The following is a 14,472-nucleotide window of genomic DNA, read 5'->3' on the forward strand; positions in this document are numbered from 1 at the left end:
AGGCTGCCCTAGCAGAGCAGAGGCTCCGTGGCTCTGTGTGTGCTGGCCCAGCTCTTGGAGGCCCTGGGCCATTTTCTCTAATGCGCCTGCTGCTGATGAGCCGCCTGACAATATTATGCTAAGTTATGTGCATACAAAGTGGCATCTTAGATTCTAATTACCAGCAGCATCTTTGAAGGATTCCTGCTTCATTTCCAGAGCAATCACCCACCTCAGTGTCTCTGGCTGATGAGCTGTTCGGGGGCCAACTGCCTGCCTGGCCCAGCCCCGTTGGAATCCGCAGGGCTCTGGGTGTCATTAGCGGCTCCGATTTGCCTCTCTACAAATCTGTTTCATATATAAGGACAAACGAGGACACATTCTTGCCCGTCTTTAGGACACTTGCTGCATTCTTCCCGAAGCCGGCTCTTCTTTCTTCAGGGGAGGGGGGTGGGTAATCTGAATGCGGCCTGGGCGCCGCAGTTCTGACTGCACAAGGCTTTGCCTTCGAAACTTGACCCAAAGGAGCACACTAGGGACAGGGACACACTCGGTGGGGGTTTCCTCTGCATGTTCTTCCTATATGCCATGTTTAGTTCCAAGAGGCTGATCAGCTCTGCATCAGAACTTGAGAAAGAAGCCACCTCAGCCGCCAGCCATCTAGGCCGAGCAAGGCTCTTTCATGTATGCCTAGAAAGCAAGCACATGTCTCATCCAAACTCTCCATTTCATAGTCAACTGGGCTGACATGCAACACCTGGTCTGGGCAGGACAGCCTGCAGAGGGTCTCATGTGAGGCCCCCTGGTTAGGGGTAGAGGTGGGACAAGGAGGGAAGAAGAACAGGACACAGCTCAAGTGCAGAACGCTATGTCTAACGCTATAGACCTCCTCGGCCTGGAGGCCAAGTTCTACATCTCAGCTCTCCTCCCGTGAGCCTTTCCAACATGCCTCGTGCTTCCTACCCCAGGGCCTTTACACATCACTGCTGGAACACTCTTCCCTTCTTTCCAGGTCCAGGTAGCTGATTTCCAGCCTCTCTCTGCCCCTCATCACCTCCCATCCATTACAGTTCCCCTAGATCTGTCTTCTTTATCAACCTCATCTCCACCAGGTACTGGAATTGTATCTGTTGGTGGACTGCATGCCACACACACACACACACACACACACACACACACACACACACACACAGAGAGAGAGAGAGAGAGAGAGAGAGAGAGAAGAGAGAGAGAAATGGTGTCATTCCTCCAAGAACAGGATTAGTGTTTCCTCACACACAGTAGGTACTCTGTCTCCACAGGGTAGAAAAAAATAGTACCCAAACTTCAGCATAATCTATCCACCCTCCGCCCCTCCTCCACTTTCTTTATGCTGGACTTCCCAGTCTTTCTCAAAGGAAAGACCCCCCAGGTTGATGGCCCAACAGAGACAATCTAATCTCTCTCTCTTCATTCTCCTCTGAACTCAGAACGTCAAGTTCTCCATATGGACAGACAGAGCCCATAGCCACACGCAAAGAAAGGGACCTGGCTTGTGCCCAAGCCCAGGTCGTGGGTGACTTCATGGTGACTCAGTTACCCTGGCTTCTAGGGGAGTCTGTTTCAGACTCAAACCTCACCGTGTAAGAGAGGGTGGAGCTCTGCCCTGGCATCCAGGCCAGCAGGCAACAGTCGGTAAAGATGTATGGAACAGGTCACTCATAAAAGAGGGGGGCAGGGCGGGGAGAAACCCCAGCGCTGGGCTTTGGAGGAAACCCGATCTGGTACTTCGTGATCCTCCAAAAATTCACCAGCCCCCCAAAGTGCTGAAGCTGCCCCTCCAACCGCAGCCACATGGGGATGAAACCAAATCCCATGGAAAGATTTGGAAAAAAAAAAATTATGCAATGTTTGGGTGAAAAAAAAAAAAAAGGCGGGGAAGTAAGAGGAGGTATCAGGGAAGGGGGGAAAAATAACCAACTCAACTTTTTCCCAGAGCCCAACAGGGTTATTTCTGTCTTTTAATGATAGATTCCCCATGGCTTCTAGGGTAGTTTGGAGAGGCACGAAGGCGGGGCCCGCTAGGTTATGTAACCCATTTAAAGTCGGAAATTAGCAAGGCCTGAATGAATCCTGTTACTGTATTCCGACTTCTGGAAAGCCTGGAGCCCGACAGTTCTATTTTGAGGTGAACCAATCCATCACTCCCAGGTCACCTCACAAACACCACCAGGCCGCCTGTCACCCTGCAAAGTTTCATAACAAAAACAGCTGAAGTGCTCAGGGTATCGGAACATTGTGTCTCTAAACCAAATCACCCCAACAGGGAGTTGGCATGGCTGCCAGATGCCGGTGGCTCAAAAATGCAAATAGTTAATACCAAATTAATATTCATCGCCCGTACCCTCCCCTCTGCTTCCCGGCCATGGATTTTTTTAAAACATTATTAAGCACAGCAAAATAGTCTATATATCAACACGAAAAGAAATGTCTGTCTTTAACACTGCCTTGGGCCACGAAATAAACTCTGGAGGCCTGAAGGAAACTTGGGCAGCTCTAAGCAGGGCACCCATGACTTTCAGTCCTCGTGTGCCCCCTGGTGGCTGAGATGTGCAGGGGCGGCCAGGACAATATATCTCCTGGCAAGGGGGCCCTGAACTTCCCACCTGAGGTGCATGGGACCACTTTGCCCAGGGCATTGCTGCTGGTGCCAACAGCTAAGTCACCATTTTTTATCTGACACACGATGAAGAAAGTCCTTCCTGGGACCACACTGCTGACTAGACTGGCCAGCTGGATATTAGAACGTGCTTCCACACACAGGCCATTTTACAGGGTTATACAGGTGGCAAACGGGCATGGGCTCATTAGGCTGTGCAAGTTCTTTGTCATTGGTGGTCACATCTTAGTATGGGGTTCCCTGTGCACCCAGACCTCTGCCCACTGGGAGCCAGAAACTACTGAGTCACTGGAAGATAGCTTCTGACAATGTCACACATCTCCCAGGGACACAGTCTCCTCTGACTTAAGGCTCGATACGCTAAGGAGATACCAAATTCTTTGTTTTTAAACCTCCCGTGTACAAAGACAGAAGTGTGTTCCTGATGCTTCCATCCTCTGACTGAAAACAAAGAGAAACAGAAAACCTTTCGTGTCGCCTGTTCAAACGTGACGCTTCGGGCTTTTTTTTCATTTTTATCCATCAGGTTTGAAATCTGACATGTCACACAGTGAATCATGGTGTAGGGTAAGAATGGATGTGCACGGAGCATGGTGGCACATGCCTTTGATCCTAGCACCAGGGAGGCAGAAGAGGATGGGTTTCTGTGAGTTCAAGGCCAGCCAGGGCTATAAAGAGAAACCCTGTCCTAAATAAGCAAATAAATAAATAAAGCAAGGAAGCATTTGAGCATGTGCAGGTGCGTGTGTATGTGTGCACCTGTGTGTGCACCTGTGTGCACACCTGTGGGTGCAGGCCAGGAGCTCATGTCGACGGCCTCCCTCCCTGTTTTCACTTTATTTTTGAGACAAGGTCTCTCACTGAACCTGGAGCTGATTCAGACTGGATGGCCAGTGAGTCCCAGTGATCTCTCTCTCTCTCTCTCTCTCTCTCTCTCTCTCTCTCTCTCTCTCTGTGTGTGTGTGTGTGTGTGTGTGTGTGTGTCTCCCCCTCCCTCCCTCCCCGCCCCCACCCCATCCCCAGCTCGGCTATGGATCTATGGATGTGTACAACTATCTGGCTTTTACGTGGGCTCCTGGGATCTGAACTCAGGTCCTCAAACTTTCACAGCAGCTGTGTCCCTAGCACCCCAAACAACCTTTAACTGGGAAGTTATTCATGCTTGTTTTGCCCTGAGAGAGGCACACAACAGAAGCATGGTCGGACCTCCCTTGTGTTTCACCACCCATCATACATTAAAGGGACCCCCAAAGGCAGAGAGAACACAGCTTTATTGGCCAGCAGTAACAGACCACGCTGGTAAACAAAGAGAGGGATCGCCCAGAAACTAAGCCAATCACAGGTGTCACCACAGAACCAAGAATTCGAAGCATCTGGACATTCCTGCTAAATAAATGAAAACGTGCTGTGCCCACGTGTCTCTACTCTGATCAGAAAGTCATGTCCCGGTGAGCACCTAGCTCACCCACACACACGGCAGCCCACCAAGGAAGGAATGAGGTTCCCGGGTGAGTGAGCCTGTGGACCCCAATCTCACTGCCGCTAGTCTAAGTACCACATGCCCACCTCACCCACAAACACAGCAGTCACTGACACAGCCCCGCCTGCACTGAGGAACCTGTCTGAGCACATGGGGACAGCGGGGTGGGGTGGAGTAGCCAGCTAGGAGAGGGCCCCATGACGTGACCGTTGCAGGTCTGCGGGCTCTAGGTTGGAGTGGCAGTATCTGTCCACAGTGATTCCCCACCCCCTCCTGAAGACATGGATGCAAGTGCTGAAAAGAGAAACAAGGCACACTGTGTCTATAAAGCGCCTTCTTTTCTTCCCCAAGTGTGAAGAGGCCTGAGGGAGATGGGTCTGTTTGCATGTGCGTGGGGCGCGCACGCTTTTGCATGTTTGTGTAGAAGCCAGAGATCAGCCTCCATGCTGTCCCCTGAGCTTTTAGAGGCAGAGTCTCTCACTGGGACCTGAAACTTGACCACTGGTTTAGTCTGGCTGGCCAGAGAAGCCTGGGGATCCTGTTGTCTCCAGTGACATCACCACGCCTGAGTTCTGGGCCAAGGCTCAGACTCAGGTCCTCACGCTGACCTGCCTCTTCCCCAACCAGAGAGTTGGGATTTCAAAGGAATGAAAAGCAAGGATTTTGGAAATGGCACTGTTTTTCCAGAGGACCCGAGTTTGGTTCCCAGCACCCTGTATCCAACTTCAAGGGACTCAGTAGCTCTGGCCTCTTCCAAGTACTTACTTACATACATACATATATATATATATATATACACATACATACACAATTAATAATGGGGAAAGAAATCAAATATTTCTGTAAACACTGGGAATGGTATCACTGACCTACTCGAGACAAATGCCAAAAACAGTTTAAAAAAAACAATAGCTATGGGTCTTTGCATGTATGTGCATATGTGTGCATGTATGTGTGCTTATGTGTGCGTGCATGTATGTTTGTATGTGGAGGTCACGGGACAACTTTTAGGAGTTGTTTCCTTCCTTCCACAGTGTGGGTCCCAGGGATCAAACTCGGGGTGTCAGGCTTGGTTGGAGGCACCTTTCACCCACTGAACCATCTTGCTGGCACGGTAGATATCCTTGCTAAACAGAATGAAGCAGCGGATGTGTAGACTTGAGATTTTTGGCAAGAGTTTAAGATGCTGTCCTTGAAGGGGGGGGGGTCTCTACCACCTTCCAACCCCTCCCCCAGGAGACAAAGCAAAGCAGAACAAAACTACAGAGGGAAAAGCGAACTTTCCAGTGAGCACAAAATTCAAAATACATTGAAAAAGCATCAGACACCTCAAATTTCAGAAGTATGGGAATACAGATGTTGGCAGAGAGGCGCTGGTGTGGAGGTGTGGAAGACCAGGACAGAGGCTTTTCTCCTCGGGGAGTGAGGCTCTCAAAAGGTGAACCCATCCCAGCTCCAGTGGACTGCTAACAGTCTGCTCTGTGCTCACGGTGTCCCCCAGCAGGGATAGCATGTCCCTGCTTGCCTAGTACCCTAGTGACTTGTGTGTGCACATGAGCTCCAAGCTCAGATATGAGATGGGCGTAGGGGCTGACTGCCCACCACATCTCAACGGAGAAATAAGCGAAGCTAAGGCAAACCTGCTCACCCTGCCCGAGGTCACCATCTAAACTAGACAAATAGCAAGGCTCTTCTCAGAGGGACAGCTAGGGCTGTCTGTATTCAAAAGGGAGTGCTGTACCCTGAGGCCCTCCCACTTCAGGTTAAATGCTGTATTGGGGACATTGGGACCCTGGTGTTCCCAGGCAAAGGTGTCAGTGGAATGTAACAGAAGTTCGCTTCAAATGGCCGGACCAGGGAAAAGGCCTAGAGAATCCTACTGTTAAAAGGTTGCAAACTGGACTGGAGAGATGGCTCAGCGGTTAAGAGTGCTGACTGCTCTTCCAGAGGTCCTGAGTTCAGTTCCCAGCAACCACATGGTGGCTCACAAACATTGTAATGGAATCCAACGCCCTCTTCTGGTGTGTCTGAAGACAGCAACAGTGTACTCATATACATAAAATAAATAAATAAACCCTTTTTTTTTCTTTTAAAGGGCTGCAAACCCAAGCTTTGTCCCTGCTGGCCTGCCATCTGCTCTTCCGGAGTGGCCACGTGCTCTGAGTTCTTGGCTGAGGTGGCAGTTCGATGTGTGTAGGAAAGCATTGTGATCTCTTGGTCAGCACCTGGCCCCTGTCTTTCATGGCCTGAGGAGTACCCATGACATCACATTTACATATTACACCTCAGTCACTCAGGAACACCCAGGCTGTGGTGCTACCGTGCTGCTGGTCACACGGAAGCCCCACAGGACCTCATGGAGGATACTGTCCAGTACCTGAGATTTCAGGCATCAAGTGGGGTCTGAAGCGCTGAGCCCATCCAAATGAGCAGCAGCTTTCTCCAGCTGACAGAGGCGACTCATTCTCGTGCAGGGCTGGGCTCGGGTTTGCAAACACAGCAGGATTTATCTTAAGGCTTCCAGTTTCCCAGGGGTGACTTCTGAAAGGATGGCCTTAGGACGCTGAGGAAGACCTCCTCCACCCTGAGACATGGGTTTGGCTCCACCTCTCTCAAACACTGGGGCCATGACCTCATTCCTGACCTGTTTGTCACTCACATGTCATGACACACCTTCCCTGGACACCTCTGCTTTCCAGGAGAAATGGCTACAGTGGAATGGAAAACACTGGCAAAGCACAAGAGCTAAAAGGCGGTCAAGAGGTAATGAAGAGCAAGATAAAAGGCCTTATCTCCAGGGTGACACTGGCCTTGCTGGCTGAGGAAGACACCACTCCTGGCTTCCCCTCAGCCTCCTCCTGGGAACCGCTGCCCACGGAGGACAAGCCTAGGAGAAGCCTCTGCTTTTCCGCTGGATCCTCCCTCTGTAATTCCCCCTCCTCTCAGGAAACAGGCTGGTGGGGAAGAGACTGTCCCCAAGCCCTGACCTCTCCACCCCGTTTCAGAGTATCTGAGTCACAGCAGCCATGTTGTCTAAACAATGAAGAGAGCTCTTATCTCGCTGTCGACACATTAAAGGGCTGTCGGCTGCTACTTCCAGTTACAGCAACTCCGCTCAAAGTGTCCGCTCCGGCCACTGGCTGTCAGCAGTAGGGTCACGCCACTGGGGCTGTTTTATGAGGTGGTAGGAGCAGTCAACTCAAGGGCGACTGCAGGCTGTCAGAGTGGATGCGCCTAGGTGCAGCCACCAGCACCATCTCGCCCTCCTTAGCCTTTCCTCCTCATGCTGTGGGGTCCCTGCAGCTCCACAGGGTGGGGCTGTCCAAAGGGACTCAGCTTCTCCCTCCTGAGAGGAGGGCTTCAAGACAAATCTTCAAGTCGCACCCTCTTCCTCCTCCTCCATCTACACAGTGTTGTGTTTTTACTTTTCCTGTGTGTGTGCATGCACGGGCGCACATATGTTTTGTATGCATGTGTGTGTTTGTGTGTGCATGTGTGTGTGTTGGAGTATGTTTGTGTGAATGTACGTGCGAACATTACAGCAGTTTTACTACAAACCTTGACTAGCCTGATTCTAAGTAGACAAGGCTGGCCTCAAACTTACAGCTATGCCCCTGCCTCAGCCTCCTGAGGATTCCGAGCATGTATTTTGTATTTTTCTGAAACACTTTTTTTTTTTTTTTTGAGATAGGATTTATGAGGCCCTGGACGGTGGACGGAAACTCCCTCCATTTGAACTGGTCTTAAACTCAGTTCTGCCTGCCTCTGCCTCCCGAGTGCTGGGACCAGGGAAGGCGTGTGCCTTCTTAAGGGCAAGAGCGAAGTGAAGAACGCACCTGTGACAAGACTGATTAAAAATGAAAAGCCTGCAACCTTCGAGACAGAGACTTTTATCACATGACAAGAGGTTCAAACCATAAGGAAGCTTGCACAGTGACCCCACAAACCTCAGACGGGCCATCCGGTCCCACGTCTTCCCCCTCAGCACAGCTTAGCACCCAAGGTTCTGATAGGTACAGCTCTCAGGCCCCTCCCTCCGGTTCCACCAATGTTCCATCCCCATTAGGTGCCCAGTGTCGCCTCAGCGAAGCCTCATGTGCCAGCCATGACTGCACCGTCCAGCTGAGGCGGCTCGTGCGTGTGGAACTTGACCTCCTCCTGGGAGAGCGCCGGAGGCCGGAGGCCCTGCCCGAGGCAGCCCTGCAGCTTTAGGAAGTGAGCTTCGAGTAGCTGGGTGGGGAGAACCGTCTCCGCAGGTACTTGAGGACATAGAGGGGGAGACAGCTGACCAAGGTGATGACGGACACCTTCCAGAGGAATGACAGGGTGGCAATGAAGTAGACATCTGTAAGTATGAAGAGGGGCATGACAGGAGCATTCTACAAGATGTACCCGAGGCCACCAAAGAAAGCCTTCTGTGTCCCCCGCCCCACGTTCTCTTCTGCAGAGGGCCTGCCATGGGCTGCGGCACATGTGGCCCTCATTCCCTTTCCCTCCCCTACCTGCCCCCCACATTGGGTGAAACGTTAACTTTCAGCAGCTAGGACAAGGCCCTTCCGGAACACATTCCCACAGGTGTTTTTGATTCTAAATGACAATTAGTTTCTTCTAAGCCCCAGAGCACAGAAAGTGACATTCAATGCATGGCTTTGCCATCAATGGCTGTCCGGGCTCTGTGACACCACAAAAAGCCAGGAGAGGGATCCACAGGGCAAGGTGGGCAGAGACCACTTGGTGAGATCAGGCTTGCTCAAAGCAGGGTGCTCTGTCCTGTGCTGGACGTGGAGAAGTCAGGGGCTTTGGGCAGCTTGGGAGGGGAGGAAGCTGTGGACGCCACACAGGGCATGCAGGCATACGCCCTTCCTAGTCTTGAGCACAGTGTGAAAAGGGAGGATGTCACCAGTGAAGCACCTACTATGTGCTGGGCTCAGGACCCACTTCTATACCTTTCCATCTACCTGTTCAACTTCCAAAGCCACCTGAGGCTCCCCAGGCAGGCAGGGGCCACACCTCTGCACTACAGCAGACCCAGACCCTTGGGCGCATAGTTAACTGTTTAGGAAACTCTCTGAACAGAGACCAGTGTCAACTAGTGTCACCCTTTGTGTCACCCTTTCCAAGGTGATGCTCTTTTTATCTTCACTGGTGGCTTCACTTCACGGGAACTAGAAGGCTGGGAGAAGAGCCTGCAGCAAAGGTGTCCCCGGGATACTCTGAATGTCCCTCTACGGAACCTTGGCATACTATTCCCTCCCATTTGCCTCCTTCAGTACTAACTGTTAGCCGTGTCTGTTGGTGACACTGTGGCACGGATATGACCTCACTGCCCTGGGGGTGGCTGTCTCACGTGACCCTCTCAAAAGCCGCCGGCCTCCTGCAGGCCTCCCCATGCCCCCTGTAACCAAGTGCAAAGTGTCTGAAGGGGTGGACCTGCCATCTGGACCGCAGGAGGGCAGGGAAGCCGCCTGAAGCCAAGCTGTGCCCTAGGGGTGTCTGAGCTCATTCTGGTCCTACTCGGACAGTCTGGAATACAGACTCTCTCTACTGGACTCCTGGGATTGACACAGCCCCCTGGGACTTCACAGCCCAGAAGTTTAAGTCTGGCTGAGTGGCAAGGATGCCCAGCAGAGAGAATGGTGGGCTGCTGGAACTGGGTCCATTCTAGAATTATACTGGGGGGAGCCAGAGACAGGTCGGGGCTGCAGCTGTTCCCACACTGTCCAAACTGCCCCACAATTCCCTTCCCCACTGTCCCCACTCCCGTGCTGTCCCTGCTCCCCAGTACTCCCCTTGACAACCTCTCCTCCCTGTGCCCTTCCCCTGCTGTCCCAATGCTGGACTCCTCTTCCCCATGCCCCTCCACACCATTTAGTCTACAAACTCCCAGAGTACGGATCACTTGGGGTCTGCCTGGCTCCCTCCCGCCTCACCCTGGTCCTCTCTCTGCAGCTTTGATCTCATCAGCCTCCCGTGCCCACAGGATGTTCCCACACGTGTCCTGCACCCTCTGAGCAGAAGGTCACTTGCCCTGCCACTGTGGCCCAGAGCAGGCAGGGTGAGTGTCACACCTCTCAGCCAGCTGTGACAGTAGTAGTTCTCATGGAGCCTACGGTGGCCCCTAGAGAGGACTACGGGGACAGGAGAGCTGCCTGGGGCAGGATCAGCCCAGGTTTCCGGGTACTGGAGGGCCACATTGTACTCATGCACGAAGATTGAGTTTCTGATTGAGGTTTCATGGGACCCAAGGGACTCTTGACCCAAAAAAGTAAAAGAAAGGACTAAAAGCCACGAGGCTAAGGAGGCTGCATTGCTCATGTCCTAGGAAACTCCTTTGTTATTTATCCCTGAAGATGTTCCATATCCCAGGACAGTCACTGGAAAAGCACAGCACACACAGCCATCCCTTTGTACCCGGGAAGGGGGCGGTGCGCTGGCTCTCAGAAGATAAGACTCCACAAAGGCTCTGGTCCTTATCCGCACTCTGTACCTGCTGAGCCCCTCCAGCGGCCCAGGAGACGGGAGGCAGCAAGCTCTGTGCACTCAGTTGCTAGACTTTGCTAGATGAGCAAACCACGAGTCTCTGTATGTCTGGCACAGACATGTTTTCATTCAAATAGTCTGGATCAGCAGTTAGTTAAGTCTGAAGGTACAGAGCTCACTGATAGAGCAGCCCACTGTGCTTGACTTGATGGGTTCATTAGAGACCCCACCCCACCCCTTCCTAAGCCAGCTGGCTCTGTGGAGTTAGTAGCAGGAGTTTGCCAGATGTGGCAGAGCAGGCATTTGCCAGATGTGGCAGAGCACACCTTCAATCCCAGCGCTAGGGAGACAGAGGCAAGAGGCTCTCTATGAGCTGGAGGCCAGCCTGGTCTACACAGTAGACGATCTGAAATAAGAGAGGACACCTCTGTCCTGGGGCGAAGGCCCGGGGTCTTACCGATGAACTCATGGAGGAACACCAGGGAGGCAATGTAGCAGGCCAGGCTGAGTAGCTCGGCCACTGTCATGAGCCAGTGCCACGTCTGGATGGTGAGCGCCACCATCAGTAGCTCAGTGAGGATGAGGGATGTGAAGGAGATTGCCACGATGTGTACAAACTCCGACTCGAACAGCAGCAGCGCCCCGTACATGATGGTGCTCCCTGCAAACACCACAGACAGCAATTGGAGGCGGTCTATCTGCTGCCCAGCTGCCACCCCTGGAGCTTTTGGCCTCGCTAGTCTGAGGTGAGGGTGGGAGGGGCAGCACCTAGTGACAGAGCTTCACTGTCACCTGGACAAGGGACTCACAGAAAAAGGAACTGCCATGGAAATTAATCACTGCCTTTATGTTTACGATCTCTGTGTTTCAGAGCTGGGTTTCACGAAGCCGTAGCTAGCCCTGACTTTCTAATCCTCCTGCCTCCGCCTCCCTTGTGCTGAGATGTCAGGTGTGAGCTGCCACACCGTGCTCACGTGGTGCTGGGGATCAAATCCAGGACTCTCTTTGTGCTAGACATGCACTCTGCAAGGGAACTGCAACCCAGCCTGTGACTGCCTTTACAAACACGGTGAGGATGCAGGAGGCAGGAGAGAGGATGGAGGAGAGAGGATCAGTCTTTCGACCGATGCATGCCTTATGCTCTGACACAGCTTCAAATGCCAAAGAAATGTCTCACCAACCGCCTCATCCCCTTCAAAGTTCTGGGCTCTGAACACTTTTGAGTATGTCACCCACAGGGGTTAAAAACAGGAAGGACATAAGCCAGCACTCATGTTCACTAGTAAGTTACATGTGTCCGCCTCGAAACAGAGAGACTGGGGCACAAAAACAGGACTGTGCTATGAAACACACAGAGAGAATTCGGAGAGAGGGAGAGAGAAAATGAACACACCTGGGGAGCTTAGATATTCTTAGAAAAAGCAGCTTAAGCAAGCTCTTCTTGTGTTTGTGGGGGGGGGGTACACTTGCACATGCGCACAGCATGGTAGATGTGTGGGGTCAACAGTTTGGGGTGTTGGTACTCCTCAGTCATGTGGGTTCCAGGGATGGAACTCAAGTTTGTCCGATTGGCAGCAAGCACCGGCACTTACTGAACCATCTTGCCAGCCCATGAGCTTTGTTAGTGACCTGGGGTATCTTTGTGTGTGTGTGTGTGTGTGTGTGTGTGTGTGTGTGTGTGTGTGTGTGTGTGTGAATGTGTGTGTATGTGAGTGTGTGTGTGTGTGAATGTGTGTGTGTGTGAGTGTGTGTGTGTGTGACTGGTGTTCCTGTGCTCTGTCCCACATGGTCAAGACTCAAACCCTTTTGTGCTTGCATATTTCTGTTGAGGGGAAGTGAGCCTGGACTCTTTAGGTTTCTCTCTGGCTTTGCTAGGCCAAGAAGCAGCCATGCTGCACTGCAGACCCCTGCTGTGCCGCACTCCCTGCTCTCTTAGGTCCCAGCTCCTCTCTCCATAACCGCCCGCTTCCCTTGAAAGTCAAGGTTAAAAAGCAGAGGACAAGCTTCGTTCCCCCACCCCACCTACCTTGATAGATGCTGATTAACACCCAAATTAAGAACGTCTTGTAGGACAGTGGCCGCCCCTGCATGAGAAACAGAAAGACCAGAGGTTAGGACGGAGGCTGGAGGCTTGCTGTGGTCAGCCTCGTTGGGACTCTTTCCACTACCCACTGCCAGCTTTTATCACAGATACTCACAAAGTTCCCTTCTCTCTACCCCCACCCAGTTGATATGGAATAAAAATGCCATCTTTCAAAGAGAACCCAGAGTTGGTATATGCCTGTCTTGTAAGCTACGCTAAGAACACTAAAGCAGGAGGGTGGTGGGTCCGAGACTAGCCTGGGCAACTTAATGAGATCACTGGAGAAGAAAGCTGGGGTGGGCGACCTTTAATCCCAGCACTCAGGAGACAGAGGCAGGTGGATCTTTGTGAGTTCCAGGCCAGCCTGGTCTACTCAGCCTGCGCCAGGCCAGCGGAGAAGGCAGCACAGTGGAAGGTTGCTTACTTAGCACTCTCAAGGCCCTGGGCTTGTACAGACAAAACAAAAACAGCAAAAGGAAGCCCTCCACGTGCAAACAGAAGTCCCTGCCTCTTAGGAGGCGCAGTGTCAGAGAGACCTCCAGGAGCATGGCTGGCCGCTGGTGGCTGCAGAGCAGGCCTGGCGACTCCTCAGAAACACACGCTGTTGGCAGTCTGCACTGGTCATTCCTGCATAACCCTACACCTTCCACCCCAGAGCAAGCAAGCCCCCATGCCTCTGCCCCTCAGACAGGGGGAGCAAGTGTGCAGGAAGGGGAAGGGAAGGCAGTGGGGAGGGGGGAGGGGGGCTGGGGAACCTTAAGCAGGTCCTTGTAGAGCTCAGGATACAACATGGCGACTTCCGACTTCACGTCTTTGTCCAAAACCAGGGAGAACACGGGAAACATCGTGTAGATGGTAGAATACCTGGAGGAACAGCAACCATAAGACCCTGCTCACCATTCCCGCCTCTGCGGAGGGTGCCACCTCCCTCCTGCCCGCCTGTCCACTGCTGGCCCATCATGCACCACGCCCAGGTCTTAGCACTAGAGATTCAAGATATAAGACAGAGGTGAGAATTTATCTCTGCTCTATTCTCTATGTTACTAAACAGGAGAGCTGTGTGTATTATAACAGTGCCAAGGACAGAGGCAGAATGGGGAAGAGAAGATAAGGTGTGTGGTGTGTGTGGTGTGGTGTGTGTGGTGTAAGTGCTATGTAGTGTGTATGTGGTATGTGATGTGTGGGGTGTGTGTGTGTGTGTGTGTGGTGTATATATGTGATGTGGGGGGGTGTATGTGTATGTTGTGTGTATGTGTGTTGTGTGTATGTGGTGTATATGTATGTGTGTGGTATGTTTGTATGTGTGTGCCTATCTGCTGTGTGCATGTGTGTGTATATAACTATGTGCCCCATCTGGTGAGAGTGCTTAAGTGTTGTTAATGCAAGGAGTCTCAAATCCAGATGCCAAGCAAGGCGCCACAGAGACTGTGTCTGTGTCTCTCCCTGTGGGATGGTTTCGGGATGTGAGAGACAGTGGAGCGCTCCTTTGCGATGCCTTACTTACCCAATGATCAGGAAGCCTTGGTAGAGAGGAACGGATGCAAAGTAGAACACAGACGAGAAGACAGCCTGCGTGAAGGAGGGAGTGGGTGTCACTGAGAGTCACGGCACAGGCCTCATCCACGGAAGGTCATGTGTCTATTACAGGGATTCCTGTGGCCCTCAACACCCTAGGGAGTCTGAACTATTCCATCATCTCCATGATGGAGACCCAGAGAGGGTCAGAGGCTGGTCCAAGAGCACATAGCTCAGCTGTGACAAGTCAGAAGAATTGAGCATCCACAGCCAGAC

General features: G+C 52.2%; 1 protein-coding gene and 1 non-coding gene across 10 annotated transcripts in view; both read right to left on the reverse strand.

The window, feature by feature from the left end:
* Nucleotides 1-7,992: 7,992 nt before the first annotated feature.
* The window catches only part of Atp9a (ATPase, class II, type 9A), a 107,933-nt gene continuing 101,453 nt past the window's right edge, over nt 7,993-14,472 (reverse strand). For all 9 annotated transcript variants that reach the window (XM_017315066.1, XM_030246882.1, NM_001289446.1 and 6 more), the window contains 5 exons: nt 14,186-14,250; nt 13,437-13,545; nt 12,625-12,682; nt 11,056-11,259; nt 7,993-8,463 (listed from right to left, as the gene is read on the reverse strand). In XM_017315066.1, coding sequence (XP_017170555.1) covers nt 8,327-8,463; nt 11,056-11,259; nt 12,625-12,682; nt 13,437-13,545; nt 14,186-14,250 — 573 coding nt within the window. In that variant the 3' untranslated portion in view covers nt 7,993-8,326. The remainder of the gene's footprint in view (nt 8,464-11,055; nt 11,260-12,624; nt 12,683-13,436; nt 13,546-14,185; nt 14,251-14,472) is intronic.
* Nucleotides 14,251-14,314, reverse strand: Mir7004 (microRNA 7004). The gene has a single exon (NR_105971.1). It is a non-coding gene; the product is annotated as a microRNA 7004 (primary transcript).

This window comes from Mus musculus, chromosome 2 (assembly GCF_000001635.26).
Source record: "Mus musculus strain C57BL/6J chromosome 2, GRCm38.p6 C57BL/6J".
In the NCBI taxonomy this organism is placed as follows: Eukaryota; Metazoa; Chordata; class Mammalia; order Rodentia; family Muridae; genus Mus; species Mus musculus.